We start from the raw sequence: 26,035 nt of genomic DNA on the forward strand, positions 1-26,035 counted from the left end.
CCTACAAAGAAATTCAAGCAGAAACTTTCCACAAACTCACAAGTTCAATGGATGCAAGAATTTTGCAGATGATGTCAAAGAAGATCCTATGTTAACATGTAACTGTTAAGATGTTTTTGATTGAAATAGAATAGAATAGAATAGATTGTATTCATTGTCATTGAACAGGATTCAACGAAATTTCTATTGCAACTCCCGTGCAAAAAGTCAAATGTGTGACATGTAATATTAGTTTGAAGAAGACATGTTGTTGAAATTTTAACTTCTGAAGGTTTAAGCTGAATCATAGTCAGTTCCTGTCACTATGTCAAACTAAAAAAAAAAACAACAAAAAAACAAAACAAAAAAAACCCACAAAGCTATTCTCCACTAGCTTGTAAAAGCAGCTGTGTATTTACAGTGTGACTCACCAAATGTTGCAAGACATACAGCGCATTGGGTTTATCCAGTGTCCATTTGGATCATTTGTGCAAGCATGTTTCACTCCAGCATTTATTGATGTTAGTTTGCAAGTGTTTATTTTTTTGTGTGTGTGTGTTCGTTTTTACAATAAATACACATCACATCCCACTTTTAAGATTTAAAATTGCTTTTATTTATTTTTTGTTGGGTGAAGACAGAATTAGGGTGAGGAGAGAGAGTTTGCAAAGTTGAGCCACGAAGATCTCCAGCTTTAGACACAGTGCGAGCTTGATCCTAACCTCCTATCGTTTAATGTGATTTCCCTTAATGCTGTCTGGGGTGTCCTTTTTTTTCTTTTTTTTTTTTTTTTTTTTACTGTACTGACATGTAATCTTTGATCACATCCTCTGAGATTACCATAAATCTGGTGAAACTAGGGGCTTTGATCGGTGTTTTAATATTGTCTGTCAAAACTGATGTTTTCTGTGCTTTAGAACTGAATTGCACGACACCCAGGAATCATGCAATATATCTAAAAACGACCACAGATAGGTCATGCTCCAGACCTCCCTGTGGTGTGGAGCACAAATAGGTCTGGAAAGCTGTTCACCTTATTTATCAAAAGTAACTGTTATTTATTTTGGCTTAAAGGGGTCCAGCAAGAAAATGTACATTTTCTACATCAATGCTGAGAGACGAAGAAATATACTTAGAGGCTATTCTCACTCTGACAACATTTTCTAAACATGGGCAGCTTTCAAATCCCCCAAGCTTTAATAACATGAAATTTTAAAATGATCTTTTTTCTTTCTCATGATGTGATCCTGAGAGCCAACTGCTTGCAGAACCTTTGCTCGATTGCTTTGCATCATTGAGGCTTTGACTTCACTGGTTTTCAGAGGGTCTTTTGGCAAAACACGAACCACGACGGAAATCCTGCGTTGGATTCACTTCCGCACAAAAACAGACGCTCGATCTAAAAGTTGATAGCTGTGGTTAGTTCTGTTAATTCTTTTGAAGGCTTTTAAAGGGTCTTTATGTGGTGGGATTCACATCATGGATGTCCTTGTGCCCACGGATTGTCTGTGATGTTTAGCGGCCAAGCAAGAAAGAATGAGAGAGTTTCCCACTGCATCTCTCTCTCTCTGTTTCTCTCTCTCTCTGTTTCTCTCTCTCTGTTTCTCTCTCTCTCTGTTTCTCTCTCTCTCTGTTTCTCTCTCTCTCTCTGTTTCTCTCTCTCTCTGTTTCTCTCTCTCTCTCTGTTTCTCTCTCTCTCTGTTTCTCTCTCTCTCTGTTTCTCTCTCTCTCTGTTTCTCTCTCTCTCTGGATGACAGGCGGCAGCAGCTCGGCTCGTCAGTGCGCTCCGCTCGGACCGAGAGATTTCTTCGCTATTCCTCTTGCGCGCTCTGCTTCGGTGAACTCGGGGAAGATCAGGTGGGGATTCCAGGATGGGGTCCAACCCACCACCACCTTCATCACCATCATCATCATCATCATCATCATCATCATCATCAACGGCTCCAGACTTTACTTTGTTCTCCGCTGCGCCGGACAACGAGGAGAGCGCACTGAAATAATAACAGTAATAAAAAAAAAAACAACGTTTCGATTAAAACTCTTCGGCTTCCGACAAGGGAAACTTTATTTTTAAGCAGATTTGGGTTTATTCTAAGGGGGGCTTGGAATGGAGGTCCAAACTTTCCTGCTGTCCGGTCTCGCTGTGCTCTTCTTCGGATCGGACATGTTCACCAGGTGAGACTGTTTTCGCCTTTCTTGCAGGTGTCCCGTTCTTGTTTGCAAGCATTTTTGTTATTTCTTCGTTTTTTTTCTTCTTCATAGAAACAGGTCGAGATCAAAGGTATGAACTAATATAAAACTAGAGCTTGTCAAACTGTGGCAGAATAGAGCACCGAGACTCTTCACATCCAGATGGCTGATCTATTGTAATGTTTACATAATGCACATGTTTCCCCTTTTTAAATAGTGGTGTGTAGCAGGTGAGTGGGTGGTTTCTGTGTGCAGCAGGTAACAGCAGCTCCAGGCTCCAAGGCCTGGTCAGGAAAGGAACATGATGTCTAACAGTCCAGAGATACAAGGGATGAAGGGAGGCCTCCCTGTCCAGGCATTCCTCAGTAGGGAAACATTTGGAGGCTCATGTTTTAGGAGTTAAGAAGGGAAAAAAAGGATGATGTTTTGAAATAAAAACCAGGACTAGCCCACTAAACGGTCATTTTACGTCGAAGCTGTAAAGCGTAAACCGCTGGCTTTCACCAAATTAAATCACTTTCAGAAATTGACGTTCTCCTAATCTGTGCATCTAAGCAAAATCAGGCATTTTAGTCCTTTTAGAAATGTACCTTTATAGGAATATTCTCCACTCTTCAACCCACATATAATCAGGCTCCTCTGAGTCTCATGCTCCTGGGTGCCTCCAGTGTAAAAAGGACAAAAAGTGACTCCAAAGCTTCGCTGTGGGTGAGAGTTGGGGCAAATCTCTGCTGTTTTCCCTTCTGGCTCCTCCACCAGCAGAGGGAGTAACCACTGCTGTAATTGGATTTTCCTGCCTCCAGTCACCACTGCTGTTGTTATTATTTAGCTCTTGACACAATGCAGCGTTGCCTTTTTTTTTTCCTTGGCGCCTCATTATGTGTCAGCCTTCTCTTTCTTTCTCTCTGTCTCTCTCTCTTTAAGACACACACACACACACACACACACACACACACACACACACACACACACACACACACACACACACACACACACACCCACACACACACACACACGTTTACACATATTGTCATTCCGCTTTCTGTAGATGAAAGTAGCTTTGTTTCCCCCTCCGTCTCACTCGGACCAGAATTACTCAGATTCTCCTTTGAGCTCCTCGTTTATCTATTTCACTATTTGTTGCTTAGCTAAGTTATTCCTAACCACCTTTGGTGTTGCGTGACTTTCACAGCTTTTCTCTCCAGCTGAGGTGTCTCTTCTGCGTCGCTGTAATGAACACTGCCTTCACCTAGAGTGCCTGGCAAAAACACTCCCAGATTCCACTTTGACACATTACATCCACAGACTTTTTATGTGTTATTGAGATTTATTCAACTTAGCAGACCAACACAAAGTAGCACACAATTATGAAATGGAAGGGGGAAATGACACTGGGTTTTGAAAGTGTTTAACAGATAAAACAAATGAAAAGGGTGACGTGGATTCATCGTCACCCCTCCTTTATTCTGATACCCCTAAATAAAACCAGCTCCAACCAATTGGCCTTTGAAAGTACTATGATTTGGAATGTGACCCCAACACAAATGTCCTGTGAAGTCATCAGATGAGTGTTGGAAAACATTACAGATGACAAAGGAAGTTGGTATACACGATAACGTTGTGGAGATGTCTAAAACAGAGCTATGTTATAAAAAATACCGTAGGGTTTTGAATATTTGACAATGGAAAATGATTAACAGCATACCTACCAAGACATGACCATTCCCCTTATTTGACAGGCATAGGAAGACTTCGTCAGAGAAGCAGCCAAGAAGCTCATAGTAACTCTAGTGGAGTTGCTCACGTGGGAAAATCTATTGAAAGAAAACCATATGAGGCACAGCAACCATGTAGAAGAAAGTGATCTGGTCAAGTAAAACCAAAATGACAGGTTTTAGCTGATGCAACCTGCTATGTGTGGAAGCCAACTAACACTGTGTCCTGTCCTCACACAATCTTGTCAATGGAACATGGCGGTGGCAGCGTCATGCCCGGGGGCAGGTAACAGGACAGCTGGTCATAGTAGACGGGAAGATGAATGGGTCTAACTATTGAACAATCCTGGAAGAAAAGCCTGTTAGAAAAGCATGGGTCTGCGGCAGAGTCTAACACAAACCCAGATCTAGTATCAATTAGTACAGATTTGAGCCTATTAATGTACTTGAATGGCCCAGTCAAAGTCCATATCTAAATCTATTTTGGAATCTGTGACGAGGCTTAAAAAACAAAAATGTTCTGCATCAAATCTGACTGAGGTGGAAATATTTTGCTTCAGCCTATTCCTTTTTTTGGTAAATTGTGGGTTATTTATTGTTTATTGTTATTTCTTTGTTGTTTCTGGTGATGTGGACAGTTTACCAAAATAAAATAACTGAATGAATGAAACTGTGGTTAGCAGTTTAGCTTATATGCTAATGAAAGCTAAAACTGAGTATGTAACAGTAGGCCAACGTGCTTCAAACAATCTGCATACTATCCTTAGTAATTTTGCTAGCTTTGGCTTTGTAGCCAATTTTACCTCAATAAAGCAAGACGCCATCACCATGTGGCTAATTTTTTTTGCTAACAAACTCCATGAGAATCCCAACTTCACCACAGAGCTACACACAAGCTGGGAATCCAGAGAACAGTTTGAAAACAGAGAAACTCCTGGTATTTACTCACTTCTCTAAAAGAACTCAATAGCTCTCAGCACAATGGATTTGTTTTGTTCTTGCATGGAAAATACTGAGCTAACTCCGTGGAGATACTCACACGCAGAACTTGGCCAGATAGAGAAGAAAGGAAGCCTGCTCAGAACTGATTTCAGTCACACTTATGAAGTAATCCCGTCATCTTTCTGCTATCTTCTCTCAAACTTGCACAAGTGCGAACTGAACTGAAATGGTAATAGTGTTTTTTGTGTGCTTTGGGAACAATTAGTAATTTTATTAGGATGCATTATTCTCCCATGTCAAACAGTGCAACATTAAACAGGAGAGATTTTAATGATGATTGTTGCTTACAGCTGTGCTTGATAGATAAGAAAGCAAACCAAGAAATGAAACACAAAATCTTTGAAACTCCCATGTTCCAACTTTCAGAGTATAACACCACTATCCCCAACTTTCTATCCTTATTAGCTGTAGTTGCAGAAAAACATAGTTTTCTCTGAGGAGTTTATCTACTGGAGCTCTGGTGTGCAGTAGTAATTCAAAGTGTTGGGTCTGCATTCCTTTAATAAGTGGGCCGATTGAAGCTGGTAGCTCAGCACTAAGACTGGATCTAAACTTTAAGCAGGACAGACGTGCACCCGACGCCATTTAGCACACAGAAACATGATTGCAGTGCTGAAATGAATAGTGTGAGAACTTAACAGATATTCATGGCATAAAGTACATTTTTATTCAGAGCTTTAATGACGTATGTGATAAAACAGGGGGTGCTGTAGTGGCACCAGAGCGCAGCCCACCAAGGCCGAGGGCCAATGAGGTTCGAGTCCCGACCCGGTGACACTTGCCGCGTGTCTTCCCCTTCTCTTTTCGCCCACTTGTCTGTCTGACCACTTTTGAATGAAGGTCACCAGAGCCAACAAAAAAAAAAAAAAAAAACAGGATTGAGTACAAAAGATGGAATTTATTGCAAATCTTCTAATCCATACAGAATCTAAATTACAGAAGCAAATACGTGTCAAAAAGTTGTACAGCGCTCACTCTCAACAACTCTTTATTGGCTCTTTATCCTGTTGATGCACCAAATTGTCTAGCTATTGATTTGTGCTGAAGTTTTTCTTCTCCATAATGAATTATGATTGATCTTAATGTAAAACAGCTAATTATGGCTGCATCAAAATGTGGCATTAGAACAAAATGAGTCTGTAATTTTACTATATATGTGTCATGGCACTAAGATGTTATACAGAATAGACTGGGAACTGCTGGCTGTTCCATAATATTTCATTTTTTCATTTTTCCTCAGTTTCTTTTACTCGACCAATAAACTTGCCTCCACATTTGGATGTTACATATTTAGATGTTTCCCAAATGGTCTTGTATTTGGAGGTTTTGTCCTTATGGAGCCTTCTGACACATTGTTAATGACATTGCACTTAATTTCTCATCAAAACCAGAGAGAAGCAAGCAAGGAAACGTGTGCTTTGCTTTCATGCGCTTGTCGTACATGAAACTTGGCCGCAGGATGTGATTCCAGAGGCTTTTATCCGAGCCATTTAGTGTTGATCATCCTGGTCTGTCAAACTTGTCCTTTAAACATGCACCTAGGTGACTCTCCTGTCCTGGCTAATCTGTATGAGAGGCTGAGTCAGCAGATAAATCCCTGCCACCATACCAGAGAGAACACTTCCCAATAACACGGGGATTTGCTCGTGTTGCTCTGTCTGCATGAACTGCCTGTACAAAGCCCCGATCACTGCGAAGGCTTCAGGGTGAGTTGGTACAGCCACGTCTCAGTGCCTCTGAAAGTCTCCCACTCAAACGAAGCCAACGCATCACACTTAAAATGGGAAACAGTTTACAGGAGTAATTTGTTTTGTGTGCACCGGTGGCTTCTGAGCGACTAAATGCATGCTAATTATTTTATTTGGCATAATGTAAAATGCAGAAAGTCTATCAAGTTCTCTTTTAGGTCGTAAAAAAGGCTGTGAGTTTGCGTAGGGAAATTATCTTAATTTGACAAGGCCAGCAGTTTTAATTTGCACCCCCTCTCATCCTAACCCCTAAATATCCCTGCAGGGTTGATTTCCTGAAATGTGGAAGAAGAGGTGACAATGGTAAATTATTTATTCAAAGCCGAAATGGATTCAGCTTTATGAGATTTGGCAAAGGAAGACATTTGATGTGCTTTCTACGGTGAAATCTGCTACATCGCCACTGAAATGATCACATGTATTTTGCCTCTTTACTTACTGAATGAAATTCAATTTAAATGGGATCTGGCTCTTTAGTTTCTTTAAAAGCCACAGAACATTAGCTGGCTGCATGTGAGGCCTGCGGCACGAATTGATCTAGATTCCAACAGAATCTCTGTTGCAGCCCAATCATGTGAAAAACTTGTTTTCGCATTAAGACCAAGCAGAATAGTTTGGGGAAACCGAGATCACAAAAATTGTGTTTTAGAAAATCATTTCATGAAAAATGATCCAGATCAAGTTGGACCTGATCATTTTAGATTCTGAATTTGAGATGACCAAGTGTAGCCCAGATTCCAGAAAAACTGTAAAATGCACCTTTAATTTGTTACCCAGTAGGATGTTTGAAAACCTGACTCCAACTTCAGTTTCATAATACACCCTGCACAGTATTTTCTCAGAGTTTTTACACTGAACCCGGCACAAACTGCACATGAACACCGGGTCACTTGCGGGGCGACGTCCCCAGCATGGAGCCGTATCACCCTGTGTGGTGAGCCGCTGCAAAATGTAACTTATATTTCCTCAGGTAAGTACATAAAAAATGGTTATTAGTTGATCTCAATGCAAATAGTAAAAATGTGCTGCCTCAAACACATGCAGCAGAAAAGGTGAAATGACAATTAAAATAGAACTCACTATAACTTTTACATTATTACATTGTAGCTCAACATGTAACATTCGCATTTACAAACCCGGCCTGTGTAAATTGAGGTGTCTCAGTTTCCCAAGCCGGTAGGAAGCCCTCCGCATTTTGGGCCACGGCTGGGCTGACATTTATCTCCAACAGTCGTTAGGAGGGTTACGCCTCGGACAGGTCACCAGGTGATCGCATGGCGCATGGTTCTAGTTGCATCTAAACGGGTTTTGCGCTATTCTGCAGTTAGCGACACCCTTGGCTTTTTCCAGTCAGTTTATGGCCAGTAATTGGCAAAACAGGTTGTTTATTTCAGCAGAATATAGCGGAGTAAGGCGGGTCATAATAATTATCCAAGATTTAAGAGACCATATTTTCTGTTGTTTTTTGTAGTTAAAAAAAAGTAAATCCCTTTGAATAAAACTAAATAAAAATTATGTTTTATTGATCAGAAATTCCCATATTTATGGAAAATGAAGAAACCCTTGTATGCAGTCTTATGAAAAAAAATAAATGATTCAAACTAAAAAAAAAAATGTTTATGTTATTAATTCCATAGAGAAAAAGTTATGATCGGCTTTGAACAAAATTATTAAGAGTTGGTGAAAAGAGTCAAATGGAGATCTGCAGCTGCAGGTTGCAGACTTGTTGTGTAGAAATAAGTGGAAAAGAATATTTTATTAATGGGTCCAGAGTTTATGCATCATCCATTGTCCCTGTCATAATGAAACTCCAGGAAGGACGACCATCTGCACTAAGCAGCTGTGGGGTGAGAGGGAAAGGACACAAACAAACAGACTCCCCAAGCCAGAAATACCAGCGAGGGGGAAAGACAAAGAAAAACTTGAAATGTATTTACTAATGTTAGACTGCATTTTTATTTTACTGTATTTTGCTGAGGCATCAACAAGATAGGCATTAAAAAAATGCGCGTCTTCGGTCGATCCGCTTGAAAACGTCGATGGATCTCTTGGCAAAAAGTAATACGGTCAGTGTGTGTACAGTTGTGCACGACATTAATACACACTTTAATTACTGCAAAACTGCCAGGGAAAAAGCAGACTGAGTAAAAATCAGGGAGAGGCAGAACTTGGAGGCTTGGATCATGCAAGGCCGAACTCAGAGCATCCTCGTCTCCAAACTGCTGAGTCAGCGTGGCTCCGGAAAGTCCATAGCATGTAGACAAAATTTCTTTGGAAACATGTAGTTAGAGTAATTTATTCATACTTATGTTCTCTGTGCATGTACATCCGACAACCTACCCAAATGCATATTTAGCACACGACTTCTTTTAACCGTAAATAGAAACATCTGCTCAGGTGAAGATGTCTCTACATTGCTGTTTTTTATTTTATTTTTTTAACATTTTGTCACGTTGCAACCATTTCGTTTGGAGTTTTATGTGACTCGGCGATGCAGAGTAGTGCAAACAGTAAATGTGAAGTGGACGGGAAATAACTGATGGTTTTTTCAGCAACTCTTAGAAGTATTTCACGGCATGCCCCCAAAACAAATAGGACAGTTTGTCCTCTTTTTCTTTTTTTTTTTAAAAGCTATATCTCCCTCACAGTGGACAATGTGACCGATGACCAAAAACCGAGACGACTCTCGGCTTTGTTTAAAATTGTAGCACAAATTGACAAGTCTAAGAGAGAAATACAGTTTTGTTTGAATCTGAGCATTTTGATTTGCAGCTCTGGCTGCATGTTCACTGTCCTGTGTTGAAATCCGTCCACCTCACCCAACTACTCATAGCATGATCCTGCCACTGCCATATTTCCCTCCTTTCACCATAAATTACACGTTTCCTAATGTTGGTCTAGTTCTTGAGACATGTGACATTTGAAACATGTTCCAGAACATGTATTACTTACAGTCTTTATAAACCTCACTGTAACCTTTAAGAGCATAAAATGTCTATATTACATGATAAAAGGGAAGAAAAGTAGGGACAAAACTTTAACATGTTGATTTTGCCTAATTATGTAGATTTAAACACATTTAAACACTATTTTCTGTTTACATAAAAAGGTTTTGGAGTCATCGTATTTTACGTGTTTCTGGTCCGTCTGTAAGTCTGAAGCACAACGAGCTATGGGTGACAAAGCCGCCACTCTTGGCACAATGTAAGTTAGGTTTTGCTTCAAAAAGCAATCTGATGGGACACTGGAAAAGACTATTGTTATCTTCAAGTTGTGCTAAGAGGAGTTGGTCAATCAGTGAAAAGCCTAAAACAGTAGCGCAATGCTAAACACATTTCAGCAAGCAACAACGTCCGTCCCCAACGCTAACGCCTGCACACTCTCCACATGTGTGAAGAAGAATTTTTTTGAAAGAAGTTACATAAATAATCAAGGGTTCCTGAAACTCTTGAAAGCTGATTGGACATAATGGCAATTTGCATCAATCTGATGGTTGAATAACTGAAATAAAAGATTAAGAACAATACATATCCTTTTAGCAAAAGAGTTTTTGAATGGAAGATGTTGCTTATTTTGTCAATATTTAGTTTTTGATTAAAATGTGATTAGTTGTATCTACGATCGAATTACTTTCTATTTCAGAGGTGAAAAATAGAGATTGCATCAATATGGCAACATTCCTCAGTTAGACACTAAATATTTAATAGGATGCCCTCATTTTTTTCCCACCACACAACTACAACTACAAAAGCTCACAAAAAAAAAAAAAAAGATCACACAATAAATTGTGACGCTGGTGCAGTGCAAGAACCCCTTCTTTAATTTATGTTTTGGTGCAATTGGGGGGGCAGTAATTATAGGGGGACTGACACTCCACTCGTGTTCAGCTACGTAACTGCCAGTATATAAAACTAATTAGCTCACCAGTGCGTGAGGCACTTTACGTTCCCAAGCAGACTCCATAAATTTGAGAGAGGCTGCCACTCCGCCCCCACCCCCCGTGTCACCCCACCGGTCTGTTCAATGCTCGTAAACAGACGGCGCTTCGAGATGGGAGCGAGACACTTAATGAAAATAAAATAAAAACGCAGGAGCATCTGCAACTGAACATTCGCCACTGTTTGTTGGTGAAGAGATTCAAATATTTAATGAGCCTCAAAAGCAATCATACTTGCAATCTGCGTGTGCCTCGTAGCAGAAAACACCGACGTTTTATTATCTTTCAGGATATCAAGGCTGAAAACTTCACACTTTCTTTCTCACAGAAAACAGCAGACTAAAAATTTGAGAAATAAATCTTTAATTAAATCAATATTGTGCATGACATTTCAATAAATAGCTAATTTCTCACGATAGGTTACGATTTGCCTCTGTAGTATTTAGAGCTGCGGAGGCTGCAGACCTTAATGCGGCCTCACCGAGTTCGACTCCCTTCCTGACAGATTACTATCTCATAAAGGCCACAAGTGCCCAAAAAATTCTTCACACAAAAAAATAGCTAATCTGGTCCAAATCTGGTGTGACAGGGTAGGCTAATTTAAAAATATATATATATTCAAAATGTGTGTGAAGACAAACAATTTTTTCAACAACAGCAAACATATCCAGATGCCAGCATAAATGATATTTAAGTGGGATGTAATTAGTGAATAAATGTTCAAATATCAGGTTTAAGTGAACACTTATTGAGTCTAACAGTTTCTGGTCTTGTTGAGGATCTGATGCTCTGATCCTTTCTATAAAGTGCGTCAGTCTCAGTGCTTATTAGAGTCCACTAAATGTAAGCCGCATAGAAACTTGTAAGTCCTCTTCAAGGATTCACTCTCCTTACGCTTTTTCATGCTACGTCATGTTTCAATGAGACCAAACACAAACTTCAGTATTTACCATTCTTAATATTTTATGTAATAGATTACAACAGAGCTTTCAGTATTTACCTAATAAAAAGAAAGATACAAATGGTGAAGTTGTCCAGTGCGTTTGTTTTCTGTCTGATGTTTTCTGTCGGAGGCAAGAAAAAGGTTTTCATAGAAGTGACCAGGCTGGAATCGTTGCATGCTGATCGTACAGCCCTTTATACCAGATTACATTTCAATTCCATGTCAGTCTAGACTAGAGGAATACTCACAAATGATGCATAACAAATATTTCTGTGCTTCGATGTGGAACTGTAATTCAGGGAAAGTGTGCTCTACAACATATTCACTCACAGGGACGTTTAATCTAAATGCATACCGCACTTTTAAGATTTCTACTTGTTAAAATGTTTGAAAGCTGCATCAGAAGTTTCTTCCACTTCACAATCATGACCTCCGTTGTGTCATTATCACATGAATTCCTCATAAAACACTGTCAAGTTGATGAGCGCCGGAAATAAACGGCTTTACTAGAACGCTAACGTTCTAGTAAATAAACATATTGTTTTCCAATTGCAGTGCGGCAAATTTCAGCGACATTCTGGGAGTCACAATAGGTTTTGTCTCTTAGAAGCACACACACACACTTGTCCACATGCTTCTAGTGCCCGGTGTCTTTTTTTTTTTCCTAGAGGTATGTTTGACCTTGGCATGTAGAAAATTTCTTGAAAAAAAAAGCTCTTAATTTCTTGATTTAGAAGCAACCAATTAGTGAAAAAAAAAACCAAAAAAAAAACAGGAGTCACAGAGTGATTAATTAGCTCCTGAGTGCTCCTGTTTTTACTCTGATTGCCAGGCTATAAATATCTGGTACTACAGAGTGAAGCCTCAGAGAAAAATCTGACAAGACAAAAATACTGTATTTTTCCACATTGCTTCCATTTTATTGCGGGTTTTCTGTGGTGCTTAGCTCCCCTATGTGCTGCTTTATGCTTCTCTCACCTTCCCTAAAAATGTCCACTGCTATTTTAAAGGTCACCAAATGGCTTCTCACTGTTTGTCAATAAGATCACCTTTGATAAAGCGCCCCCTGTGGGGCCTATTTTTAAGACAATGCAAGGACTGGCCTTTGTGGCTTTAAATGTCAGGGAAACTTGTATTCACTGCATTGGTTTAGTCCACTGCTGCTGGCTGCTTGCATTGAAAAGACAGGATTGTGTGTATAATGTGATTCCTCAACTCAGTGTTTATATAAGTGATAACAGTACAGTCAGAGAGAAAGCGAGTGTGTTCTTAATGCATTCCTCTCTTGGTCTTTTGGAGTACAAACCTGCCACCTAGTGGCTTTGAGATGTGAACGTGAAATGCTGGCAGCTCTGTTAGATCTGTGTGCCTACGTGGGCCTCAAATGGGGGCGGGGCTCTTTAACCATTTAAAAATGTTAATTTCACTCTTAGTCCCTTTCTGGTTCATTTGAGGAGGAGGTAAAATGTGTGGGGCACAGCTTGTGTTCATGATAATGTGAGTTTCTGCAGCAGCCTCAGCACGGACACATGTACCCAGTGAGAAAAGACAGAGACATCAATCGAGTTTTAATGAATGGGATTTTTGGATATAAATTCAGTTACCTGTGTTGTTTCAAAAGATCAGTGCTGACACAAATCCTGATATAATTTTTTCCCCCCACGATGCAGTTCAGTTAAATATTTCAATGCTTTATTGCTTTGCTAAGCTACAGAAGTCTGCTGCAATGTCTGCTGAAAATTGAACCCACTTGTGTTTGTAGAACAGCATAATGTCCTGATTCACTGATTTTCACAATTCTTTTAGGATGTAACATCTGCAGCAGGGTTCTCCAACTGGGATCTTTGGACCCAGCAGTGGATCTTAGGACATTTTGCAATAGCTCTTTGTGACTTTGGGAAAAGTGATGAAAAGCAAACTAATGCTTTTCGATAAAGATGCAATATTTAGTGCATATTTTGACTGTTTTTCAGTTTTTATGTAATGATTACATTAATTCCTATTACAGAATGAGACTAAAAGCAGCTGCAATATTTTTTAAAATAATTTTCTGCTACTATTTAGAACCTTGCCTAAAAAACATATTGTCACCTTTCTAAAATTATCACATTTTTTGCCAAAAGTGATAATTTTTTGACTAAAATATCTTTGGAAAGTAAGGTGATCTTTCTTATTTGAAACAAAAAAGACTTAGCCCATTATTTTAGGAAGGTGATGATATTAGGGTCTAGGTGACAGAAAAATGTATTTTACAATTTTTTTATGTCTTCATGAATTCATGCATTGTAGAAGCCTCCGAGTCCCGAAACGCAGAGTGGAGATTCAGATTGTCCACATCAATGCTGCATGCTCTTTTAATGAAACACACACATTTACATCAGAACAGAGTCAAAATTGCTGTGCAAATATTACAAAAAAAAATCTATACTTATGGTGAAGTTGTCCTTTCCAACAACTTTTAGTCTGATGTTTGGTTTTCTATCGGAATGAGAATATTCATGCTAAACTTCATCAAAGACAGAAAATGTCAAAAACAAGAGGTTATTCCAGCTTCGCTCGAGGAGAGAACGAGAGAGAGAAAGCATCGGCTTAAATAGCCTTCAATCTTGCACTCTTTGAGCCAGTTATGTTTGAAGGCTGCGCAGGGTATAAAATGCAGAGGAAAAAGGATCTTTATTGATTTGAAATGCTGAAAACCAGGGCACATTTGGTCGACATACGTGTTGCATCACCTCTTTCACGAAAACACACTCCATAAGCGCTCAGAGTCTCTGTCACTTCTGCAGCTCTGAATGACAAAAGATTTTTTATGTCTGTGTAAATTCTTTGTGTGTTTTTGTTTGTTTTGTTCAATAATGCACAAACTCCAGTAGCTTCAAACACTTGGAGATTTGGACAGAGCGCTGCATTCAGTCTTATGGGTCGCTCCATTTAAAATCCTGCGTATGCATTCATATTTTAGTATTTTTGTTGCAACTACTGATGTTTAAGTGAACGTGTTGTGCTGGGTTTGTTAGCCTAATAGAATCCTTATTTGCACTGTGTTTTTGATTTCTTAAGCCACTTTGGGGGAATTTAAAAATATTTACCCACTTTTTGTTTGCATGGTCCAGATTTATTAGATTAATTGATATATTTTATTATATTTTCACCATTATAGTAACATTTTATTGTCATCACGCTATTTCTTGGAGTACTAAACCTTGACCTTCCTTTGCTTCTTCAGCTTGCTGCCTTTACTGCCCACTCATGTCTTGAACTTCAGTGCAATTAATTGTGAAATGTTCCTGTAGTTCTTTCTAATTAGCTTTACTTTTATCAGCTGTTTGTTTATCTTTCCTCAACCTGTTGGAGTTGAGGAGAGCTATCTGCAGGTTGCACCCAAGTCCCAAACAAATGATCATTCAAAGGGAGGCTGAATGCTGGACGTCCTCCTGGGTTGGCCGAATCCGCTCACCTCTTGTGACATATTCAGTGTCATTGATGCCCTGACTAAGGACTGAAAGTGTTTATTTCTGACCTGTTTTCATGAATGTACCTGATATTTTGACCTTTTTCTTTCCAATCTGAATCTGATGTGTTTGCTGTTTGTCTCTTCAGGGCCATGCTGAGTGACATTGGGGACTATGTAGGTACAGACATTCAAATATCCTGGTTACCTAACCTGGATGATTTAATGAAAGGCTATGCCAGAAATTTCCGCCCTGGGATAGGAGGTGAGTATGAGATCTAGGGCTTGTGGTGTTGGGTTGCAGTTCACCCCCTCACATTTACCGCCATCCTTAGCATAACCCAAGCAACAGAGCACGGACGTTTGACTTTCCGATTGAACCGTGTCCTCCTTTTAGGTATTTTTCTTGCTCCACATTAAAGCAAAGCTCCATTTACTTCATGCAAATATACCTGCTTTAGTTTTCCTAAAAGGCAAATTGTCGGTTAAGGACACAAATTCATTTGGTATGAGAGGCTTTGCTAAAGGGATTATGGAGGATGACGGCCCTCAAGGACAAGCTGCAGAGCAGTGGGAAGGGTTGAGGATGGCACGAGCTTCGCAAACCCCTCTGGAGACGTTGCTAAGAATGGCTGCTAAATGTGAAACATCCAACGACCACAACGATAGATTTCTCAATCTCACAGCTTAACTCAGCTGAGCCGAGAGTCGAAAGTGTGGGCAAGGAGAGCTGCCGGGACCACACACACACCGTCCTGTGCACAGCACCTCTGCGGAGACCCGCATGCCGTCTCCACGTTTATATTCATGTGAGATCATTGATGTACCAAAAAGTTAATCCAAATGCAAGGGCTGCCTTGACCATGGAGGAATCATGTCTGTTAATCTTGCCGACCCCCTTCATTCAACTCCACTCCGAGAGAGGAGTCATGTCTGTAGTGGAAACATGAGTACGAAAGGAATTCGTAATGTTTTGCACCTGAAAGGACATTTGCAACAATTTTGTGTTGGAAAGCAAACCCGTCTTTGAACTGTTCAGGAAACGAAGTGCTGACAAAGAAATTCTTCAGCAGATATCTTCAATTTACTCAATTCTGTTGCATTGCTTTGAGTGACTGTAATTTAAGTCAAAAGTTTAGTTTAACAAAAAAGAAGAAAAAGAGTGCTAATCCTTTCTTTGCAAAACATTTGTGAATCACATTTATTCATTTGTCCAACTGTCTTTATTTATGTGTGTTGCCTCCATTTCAGAAGCTGTTTTAAGGGAAACCTGCATAAACCTTCTAAACTAGAGCCGGACAATAAATCATTAGACAATAGATCTGATAGAATATTCAATATATGGGTTATTCACCGAAATCTGATGCAGAATCTCACAGCATTCTCTGTAGGCGGAGAAAGGTCTTGAGCTGCTCAACCTCTCATGATGAGGTGTGCAAGGTTGGTGGCATCCACTAACTCACACGATCTTTGGTTCCCTAACAACTCAGTCTGAGCTCAGCTGGAGGAAACGACAGTGGACTCGAGTGGTTGCTTGCAGATATCTGCCATTTTAAACACAACGCAAATCCCGATATTAGCAAATGTTATTTACTGCTTGGGTCAGGATTTCCAGTCACTTCTACTCAGAATATTCATTTTTTTAAACAATAGATAAAGACATCTCTTTCTACATAGTCCCAGAAATGTTGCCATAAAAGCTCTCTGCTCATACAGTTTAAAGGATTTCACTTCAAGTAGATATTATTTATTGGACTTGCATAGCTGGATTTCCTGTGACTCATCTTCAAGCAGAATTAAAAAAAAATACTTCAAATCACTCTCTGTTAATGTGGGTACAAACCGACACATGAAAACATTGTCAGACCCTTTCTGCACTCAGAACATGTAGAGATGAAGCTGTGAAGAGACGAAACAATCAGCCGCCCCAGCAATGCAGCTGGAGGGTGACAATGAAAACTACAGCGAAAGGTTTGAAATGACAAAAGAGCAAAGCGAGAAAGATGCAATGAAAGCAATGAAAGTGGCTCCATTACTGTCGGGCTTTGCAGCACATTAAGCAACAAAGGTCAGTGCCGCTACCTGTAATATTCAGGTCATATAGATACACAACTAACATAGATTATTATATATATATTTTTTTATGTCTGCTATAAAAGTGTTTATAAACAATCTCAGTTTTTATCATTAAAAATAAAGTTTGTGTGTAGGTTGTGAAACTCACACACACACACACACACACACACACACACATATATATATATATATATATATATATATATATATATATATATATATATTATATATATACACACACACACACACACACACACACACATATATATATATATATATATATATATATATATATATATATATATATATATATATATATATATATATATATATATATGTGTGTGTGTGTGTGTGTGTGTGAGGAAGCTCATGTCAGGCATCATAGCGGCCAAGATAAGCAAACACATGGATAAACACATGAGCACGGCACAGAAGGGTATCGGTGTAAATACCAGAGGAGCCAAACACCAACTCGTAGACCGCACAGTTGCCCGAGACTGCAAAACCCGACACACCAACCTGTGCATGGCTTGGATTGATTACAAGAAAGCCTATGACTCAATGCCGCATACTTGGATCATTGAATGCTTAGAGATGTATAACATCAACAGGACTCTGAGAGCCTTCATTGCAAACTCGATGAGGCTGTGGAAAACCACCCTTGAAGCCAACTGCAAACCACTTGCACAAGTGTCCATCAAATGTGGCATATACCAAGGAGATGCTCTGTCCCCGCTACTGTTCTGCATAGGCCTGAACCCCCTCAGCCAAATTATCAACAAGACTGGCTACGGATACAGACTCAAAAATGGGGCCAATATCAGTCACCTACTCTACATGGATGACATCAAGCTGTACGCCAAGTGTGAGCGAGACATCGACTCACTGATCCACACCACCAGGATCTACAGCACGGACATTGGGATGTCATTCGGACTAGAGAAATGTGGTCGGCTGGTCACAAAGAGGGGGAAGGTCATCCACACAGAAGGGTCTCCCAGAAGGAACAATAGCAGACATAGAGGACAGTTACAAGTACCTAGGTATACCACAAGCAAATGGCAACCTCGATGAGGCCACAAGGAAAGGAGCCACAGCTAAATACCTCCAACGAATAAGGCAAGTCCTGAGAAGCCAGCTCAATGGCAAGAACAAAATCTGTGCGATAAACAGCTATGCCTTGCCAGTAATCAGATACCCTGCTGGAATAATTAGCTGGCCAAAGGAGGAGATAAAAGCCACAGATATTAAGACCAGAAAGCTACTAACAATGCATGGAGGGTTCCATCCCAAATCCAGCACCCTGAGACTGTACACGAGCCGCAAGGAAGGAGGCAGAGGACTAGTGAGTGTGAGAACCACTGTCCAGGACGAAACAACTAAGATCCATAAATACATCAGGGACAAAGCCTCAACAGACAATGTGCTCAGTGAATGTCTCAGACAACAGGGAACGGAGGTTGAGGTGCCAGAGACCATCATGGGAGGACAAACCCCTACATGGGATGTACCACCAGCAAATAACTCAAGTGGCTGATATCAGTAAATCCTACCAATGGCTGGAAAAAGCTGGACTCAAGGACAGCACAGAGGCCCTCATCCTGGCAGCCCAGGAACAGGCCCTAAACACCAGAGCAATAGAGGCCCAGATCTACCACACCAGACAAGACCCAAGGTAGGTTGTGCAAGGAGGCCCCTGAGACAGTCCAGCACATCACAGCAGGGTGCAAGATACTGGCAGGGAAAGCGTACATGGAGCGACATAACCAAGTGGCAGGCATAGTGTACAGAAACATCTGTGCAGAATATGGACTGGAAACCCGAGATCAAAGTGGGAAACACCCCAAAGGTGGTGGAGAACGCCAGAGCTAAGATCCTGTGGGACTTCCAGATCCAGACAGACAAAATGGTAATGGCGAACCAACCAGACATTGTCGTAGTGGATAAACATCAGAGGAAAGCCGTTGTGGTAGATGTAGCAATACCAAGTGATTGCAACATCAGGAAAAAGGAGCACGAGAAACTAGAGAAATACCAGGGCCTCAGGGAGGAACTGGAGAGGGCCTGGAAGGTGAAGACCACAGTGGTGCCTGTGGTCATCGGGGCCCTCGGGGCAGTAACCCCCAAACTGGAGCAGTGGCTACAACAGATCCCAGGAACAACATCAGACATCTCAGTCCAGAAATGTGCAGTCCTTGGCACAGCCAAGATACTGCGCAGAACCCTCAAGCTCCCAGGCCTCTGGTAGAGGACCCGAGCTCAGAGGATAAGAACCACCCGCGGTGGGTGAGAAGGGAATTTTTATATATATATATATATATATATATATATATATATATATGCTATTGTGCTGAGCACTTCAGACCAAATTACTCTTACATAACATGAATCTTACACTATAATAATTACAATAAAAAAAAAAATATTTATTGCATTATCTCAACTACCCCTAGTTACTTTGCCATACTATTAAGCTGTATTAAATCACTTCTTCCTGATACTCCTGTATTATGGCCGACAGATAATAGAATTTTGTAGAAACGACTTTGGGAAGGTGTTGAATGATGCGGAAAAGCACTGTATGATTCCTTAATGTTCAACGTAAGCAGCCTTCGCGCTCTGCATCAGTGAGCCCCCCCCCTGCAGCTTTCGCGCTCCAGCGTCTGATCACTGAGCCACACTCCACACTAATCATATGGCGAGCTGTTTAGTGAAAACACAACGCCGCACATGTGTTTGTGTGTGTGTAGGTGTGTGCGTATACGTGTGTTTGTGATATGAATGTTGTCTGAAGCTCACTCTGTGCAGATCCATGAGAGCTCCGTGCTGTTTGTAAATGCCCACAGTGTGATGCGCTGCTTAGCGTGGTTAAACTGCATAATACTACATTTTTAGTGCTCTGCAGGATCGCTCGAGATGCGGGAAGATGGTGGGCGGGAGGGTAAATGAAGTGAGGCTGTGAGGAAGCGGATGGAGTTGGGCTGAGCAGAGAGGGTGTGTGTGTGGGTGTGTGATTGAGGTGGGTGTGCCTTGTTTTCTCACTTTTTGCTCTGCAGGTCCACCGGTGAACGTAGCCATGGCTATCGAAGTGGCCAGCATTGATCACATCTCTGAGGCCAACATGGTAAACTACAGAATATCTTCCATCTTTCCACACCAACTTTTCAAAAAACCACAAAAACCGTCTGTTTTCACCTTGACCAGAAGTTTTCTAGTTATTCCTAGATATTTCCTCTTCTTAATCAACTGTGCCTGTTGTCTGTCCCACTCTGTGGAAAAGCACTGGAGGAGTTTTTGTGCACATCTGTGCATTGATTACAGAGCATAAAATTGCATCTCGACATTCATTGTGGATGGTTTGTTCTTGACCTCTTGGCCTCTTATTAGCTGTTAGTTTTACTGGAGCTTCTAAAAACAAAAGACAGACACAGACGATGTTATCTACTTTAATTGATACATAACGTGCTCCTATGTGCAACCGCCACCTTTTGTTAAATGTTTTGAAATACATCTTAAGGTTTTGGTATGACCATTATTTGTAATGCAGGTTTATTATTTTCCTTTTCTCTATTTTTTTTATTGTTATTTTTCAGTTTTTACCGTTAAGGTGGGTTTGTACAAGAAATGTTTATGTTTAAGGGTTTGAAAAGATCATCGCTTGGGTTGGAAAACAATCAGAAAAAAGATAAGAAGAATAATTAATCCCAGAGATCACACTAGAGTTGCACAATAATACATTTGAGCATTCAGTCAAGTACCAAAACAAACCAAAACTACTTCTCTAAGTCTTTTTTTTCCCATCTTATGGCATCTCAAGAATAGCAGAGCTTCATTAATAATTACTGTGTTCCACTTAAGGATGTTCTCTCTTTTTCTTAGCATGCTGCTTTACTTTCATGATTTACTTCACTCATTTTTATTGATCTGTGCTTTCCTCTTGTGAAAAGTTTAAACGGCTTGTTCAAAGAGGTCTAAATACACACACATACAGTGATATGGGGAATAATAATTATATATAGGTATATAAATAATTTCATTCAGTTTTTAATTCATCTAGGTTTTTGATTAGTCCTAAGCTAAAGCATATCTCATGGCAAAGGGGAATACATCACATTTAAAACATGTGTAAAACCCCACATTTTAATAATTTAGCTTTTTTCTTACCTTTTTTTTAACACAAAGTTGACGTAACAAAAAAAAAAGAAAAAAAAAAAGCGTCTCCCATATCGTTCTGTTTGTGCTGGTAGGAATACACCATGACGGTGTTCTTGCGGCAGAGCTGGCACGACGACCGCCTGTCCTACAATCACACCAACAAGACGCTGGGACTGGACAGCCGGTTTGTGGACAAGCTGTGGCTACCCGACACGTTCATCGTCAACGCCAAATCTGCCTGGTTCCACGACGTGACAGTGGAGAACAAGCTGATCCGTCTGCAGCCCAACGGAGTCATTCTGTACAGCAGCCGGTAAAATAAAACAACAATAATAATAATAAAAAAAGGGTTCTTTGATTTCTCAGTCTGAACTGTGCCTTCCCTGTTGAATTCCTACCTTTGATTTCTAGCATGTAGTTTGCGACTTGGATGATGAAATGTTTTGCTTTGTCCCTAGAATCACTTCAACAGTAGCGTGTGACATGGACCTAACCAAGTACCCCATGGACGAACAGGAGTGTATGCTGGACTTAGAAAGCTGTAAGTTCAAGTCCACATGTCCTTGCAAAGGAAAAAAAAATGCAAACCTCTATGTAATTCATTATGATTTCAGGTGATAAACTAACACAATGAAAAATGCTATATGTTATAAAAAGTGTGGCATGCATTTGTATTTAGTAACTAATTGAGATAAATGCTAATTTGTAGTTGAATATCAACTTAAATACAATTTGTCAGACTTCAAAACTGTTGTCCATCCAATCCTTCAAATTAGATTCAGCTTTAGCTGTTTTGCAAAAGAGTACGGGGAAAAACTTCAGATTAAAGATGTGTCCCTAAAAAACGCAACTGAAATTGTGCTGTGAAATATTCTCTCAGGGGGCTTGAATCCACATCCACACTGGATTTTTCAGAATGTTTGCCAAAATAAAAGCCAGGAAATAACGGATATCTTTCATGCACAACGTTGTGTTATTCTATCACACAAAAAATAATCATAAAATCAATGGAAGATTGTGTCTGTAATGGAAAAAATGGAAAAAAAAAATTAAGATGGATGGATACAATTCTTGTTTATCTTAAAGAATGTTGTTCAAAGACCAGTGTTAGGAAAAGTGTTGCCTCACGCAAAGACAATGTCACATTTCATGCCTGCTTTCCACGTGTTCCTTTTTGTTCAAGATGGTTACTCCTCAGAGGACATCGTGTATCACTGGTCGGACAGTCAGAGGCACATTCATGGACTGGACAAACTGGAGCTCTCCCAGTTCACCATCACAGACTACCGCTTTGTCACAGAAATTATGAACTTCAAATCCGGTGAGCAGCTCTCCTCCCGATTTCTTTCCATCATCAAGGTTACAGCTGGCCTTTTGAATTCCTGGTTTTTGGCTAACTCCTTGTGTCTGAAAACTCTGCAGAATCTGTCAGAAGTCAGATTTTTTTCTTTTTTTTTTCAAAACTCACCTCTGTGGTCATAATCAATGCATAGAAGGAATAAGTGAATACAGACCTGCTGAGCTTTGAAGAAGATTTTAAAAAATGATAGGAGTCTCTGCCAGGAAAATTCAGTCTGTAACACTTTATGTCTGACAACTGCAAGTTATCCGACTCTGGGCTCCAGCCAGCAGACAAGCCTTCCCTATCAGCCCTGCTGCCTGTGAAGAACAATAGAGACTTTCCGCGATGGATAATTAATTCCTCCAGTTCTGCAATTAAATGAGGGTGTTTTGTTTTCTGTTTCCCAGCGGGACGCTTTCCAAGGCTCAGCCTCCGCTTCCAGCTGAGACGTAATAGAGGTGTCTACATCATCCAGTCCTACATGCCTTCCATACTGCTGGTTGCAATGTCTTGGGTGTCCTTTTGGATCAGCCAATCAGCAGTCCCAGCTCGGGTAACTCTAGGTCGGTGTAGAAGCCTATCTGAACTTTTATGCGTTGATTTGAGCTACGGTTTGTTTCTGGAACATCAGCTGGTGCACGTGACATTTTTTTTTACTCCATGTTTTATAGTTCTACTAATCTGCAGCTATCCCAAGCCAGAGAAATGAAAAACAAAAGTGTGTTCTATTTATTTATTTTTTAACATGAGCTACAGATCATCTTTCGGGGCAGCTCATATTGATGAAATTCATCAGCTAAACTGTTCAAGTATTAATAAACAGCGGTCTCTGCGATCAGTGAGTACTTTTTGACACAAATAATTTGGAACGACTTTTCAAATTGATGTAATTGGCAGCAGGCAGATAAAAAATGCTGTGATTTGATTGATTAAGAAAAAGAAAAAGCAATAAAAAGCTATGGCAGTGTGTTACGGTCGTGTTGAATCTAAATCAATGTAGATTCAACAATGCAAGTACTAATTTTGCTCAGTAATGGATGCATGTGGTTAATCTGGATTCCATGCCAAAACCCTAATACAATCAGTTAGGTGTATCAAATGGAAGAAAAATGACAATTTTCAAAGTATTTTGAAAATAAAAATTTTAAAAAAAGTGTCCCATTAATTTGGCATTGAAGCCGCTGAGTAGACACTTTGACTCCGACTGAAGCTGCACCTAGTTTGGATTATGTCTTTACAAGATCTGGACATTTTCTTCCACCCCTGCAGAAAAGCACAAACATAATGAGGATAACAGAGTTAGGGAAGTTTAAAAAGTTTAAAAAGTTTGCTTTACATTATGTATTAATGCATTTGGACAGCTTGTTCTCCAGGTCAGTGCCTCGAAAACACAACATCTTAGCTTTGAATCTAAGTCTGATTATTATTTTTTTATTTTTTCCTAACAGGGATCACAACCGTTCTCACTATGACTACCCTAATGGTGAGCGCTCGCTCCTCCTTGCCTCGGGCGTCAGCCATCAAGGCACTGGACGTCTACTTCTGGATCTGCTACGTGTTTGTGTTTGCAGCCCTCATCGAATACGCCTTCGCTCACTACAACGCTGACTACCGGCTCAAAGAGAAGGCCAAGGTGAAGGCAAACAAGCTCAGCTCCGAGGTAAGGAAACACTCTGTCCCATCAGAGGAAGATAACAATGCCTGCTTTCAGAGGGTTTTGACAGTAATGAGCACGTCTTTCAAACACAGACTGGGGCGGGCGGCTAACCTCGCTGCTGACAGGCATCCATCCCACTGACCTTCAGCAAGACAAGGAATCTCTGCAGAACAGAATTGGAAAATAGATGATTTCCCTACAGAGATTAGCAACGATTCTCATCTTACTGTCAGCTTCTTTTGTCACAGATGACTTACAGTACTCACAGAATAGCAAACACCACTTTGTGGGAATTCCTTATGAATGCAGATTACTTGTATTTGAGATGATAAGAGAACCAAATTAAACAGTTTGAGGCGCCTGCTAAGTGTCTCGTCATCAAAACTGAGCTAATCGATGGGAGAGGCTGCGATAATTAACCATTAGACTGAGCCAATTTAAAGAGAGGACTATTTACTATAAATAGAAAAAAATGTAAAACAGTTATTGCAAATTGTTAAGGGCTACGTCCGCTCATTACAAATTTTGTCAAAAAAAAAAAGAACAAAAACGAGAAGAAAAACAACAGAATTATTATAGAAACTGAGTCTCTATCTCCCCTTCTCTTTACAGTCGATAGTGAAGAATGGCAAGCAGGCGATGGTTCTGTTTTCCCTCTCGGTTACCGGGATGAATCAGAGAGTTGTCATTTCCAACCGCCAGGGCCGAACGCAGCGCTCCGGCAGCGAAATCCCCAGGGAAGGCGCCACGGAGGAGCCGGCGCCAAGTAGGAGACGATCGAGGCCAGCGGAGGAGAGCAAGGAGGACAAAAAGTGTTGCTCCAAGTGCGTCTGCAAGCCCATTGACGCAGACACCATCGACATCTACGCCAGGGCGGTGTTCCCTTTCACTTTTGCTGTGGTGAACGTGATCTACTGGGTGGCGTACACGATGTGAGGAGGTGGCAGAATGTTGGGGGCCCGCCATCGGAAGCTGTACATAGGAGACTGCTGGAGTTGTGACATTTAAATGCAGACTGTGCAGCTGACGTCCACCACTGGCTTCAGCAAGAAAGAAACTTCAAATGAAAGGAAGTGCAAACTGTAAAAGCCTGTGAATGTAGAAATATGGCATCTAGTGGGAGTAGTTAAGAGTTTAAACTGTTAGAAGGACACAAAAATATGCTACATTATCAAGACAGCTAAGGAAAGTTTAAAGGCACGTTACTTAGTTGCCCGTTGGAGGTTCACGTACACATTAAGATTTGCATCCTGCTAGATGAACGCCACTAAATACCATAAGTTCCCCTCAGAACAATCACAGTTCCCTGTCCCTCTTTCATGAGCCCTCTGCCATCCCAACAACCAAAACACCTCTAAGGCAAGAGGACGACAAGATGAGGTGCACTGCTATTCTGCATGGCTGAAAACTCATCCCCACCTCCAACCCCCACCTTTTTCTATATTCTCTGTCCCTCCACCCATTTCGTTTTTAGTTCATTTCCACATTTAGGACACAGTGTGGAGTGTCTTATCTCCTCCTGCCAGTTCTGCCTGTTTCCTTGTTATTAAAGAAGTTCCACCGCGATCACGTGCGTCTGTCTCAATCTCTCTCCTTGCTGCAGATAATCACATGGATGTTAAAGGAGTTGTTGTCGGATGTGATTTGAGAAACAAATTAAAATCATGCCCGGTAGATGTACACTTGCACAATTCAACAAAAAACTGCTTCTTTGGGAACATGAATAAATCATTTTTAGATGATTGCAGGTCACAGTTGTTCTGTTACACACTTTTTATCCACGTCTTTCCACTGAAGGAACTGGGAAATTGATTTGAGGAAATTCTTGGTGGAAAAAACA

At 40.5% G+C, this 26,035-nt stretch overlaps 1 protein-coding gene across 2 annotated transcripts; it reads left to right on the forward strand.

Annotated features, from left to right (window-relative positions):
• Positions 1-1,695: 1,695 nt before the first annotated feature.
• On the forward strand, positions 1,696-25,761 carry gabrd (gamma-aminobutyric acid type A receptor subunit delta). 2 transcript variants are annotated; one of them, XM_055048498.1, is made up of 9 exons: positions 1,696-2,154; positions 15,115-15,230; positions 20,098-20,165; positions 21,289-21,509; positions 21,655-21,737; positions 22,380-22,517; positions 22,946-23,101; positions 23,987-24,198; positions 24,898-25,761. In XM_055048498.1, exons 1-9 carry the CDS (start codon positions 2,087-2,089, stop codon positions 25,129-25,131), a joined length of 1,296 nt encoding a protein of 431 aa, XP_054904473.1. In that variant the 5' UTR covers positions 1,696-2,086; the 3' UTR covers positions 25,132-25,761. The 2 variants fall into 2 exon arrangements, with proteins under 2 accessions (XP_054904473.1, XP_054904472.1); XM_055048497.1 differs by having other exon boundaries at positions 1,706-2,154; positions 24,808-25,761.
• The last annotated feature ends 274 nt before the right edge of the window (positions 25,762-26,035 follow it).

Source organism: Poeciliopsis prolifica, unplaced genomic scaffold, assembly GCF_027474105.1.
Source record: "Poeciliopsis prolifica strain line A6 unplaced genomic scaffold, Auburn_PproV2 SCAFFOLD027, whole genome shotgun sequence".
NCBI lineage: Eukaryota > Metazoa > Chordata > Actinopteri > Cyprinodontiformes > Poeciliidae > Poeciliopsis > Poeciliopsis prolifica.

Excerpts from the sequence above, each read along its gene's own strand:
- gabrd (XM_055048497.1), top strand. The coding sequence starts at position 2,087 with ATGGAGGTCCAAACTTTCCTGCTGTCCGGTCTCGCTGTGCTCTTCTTC. Across the intron at positions 21,510-21,654 it reads GTCATTCTGTACAGCAGCCG|AATCACTTCAACAGTAGCGT; the intron begins GTAAAATAAAAC and ends CTTTGTCCCTAG. Across the intron at positions 24,199-24,807 it reads CAAACAAGCTCAGCTCCGAG|TCGATAGTGAAGAATGGCAA; the intron begins GTAAGGAAACAC and ends TTCTCTTTACAG.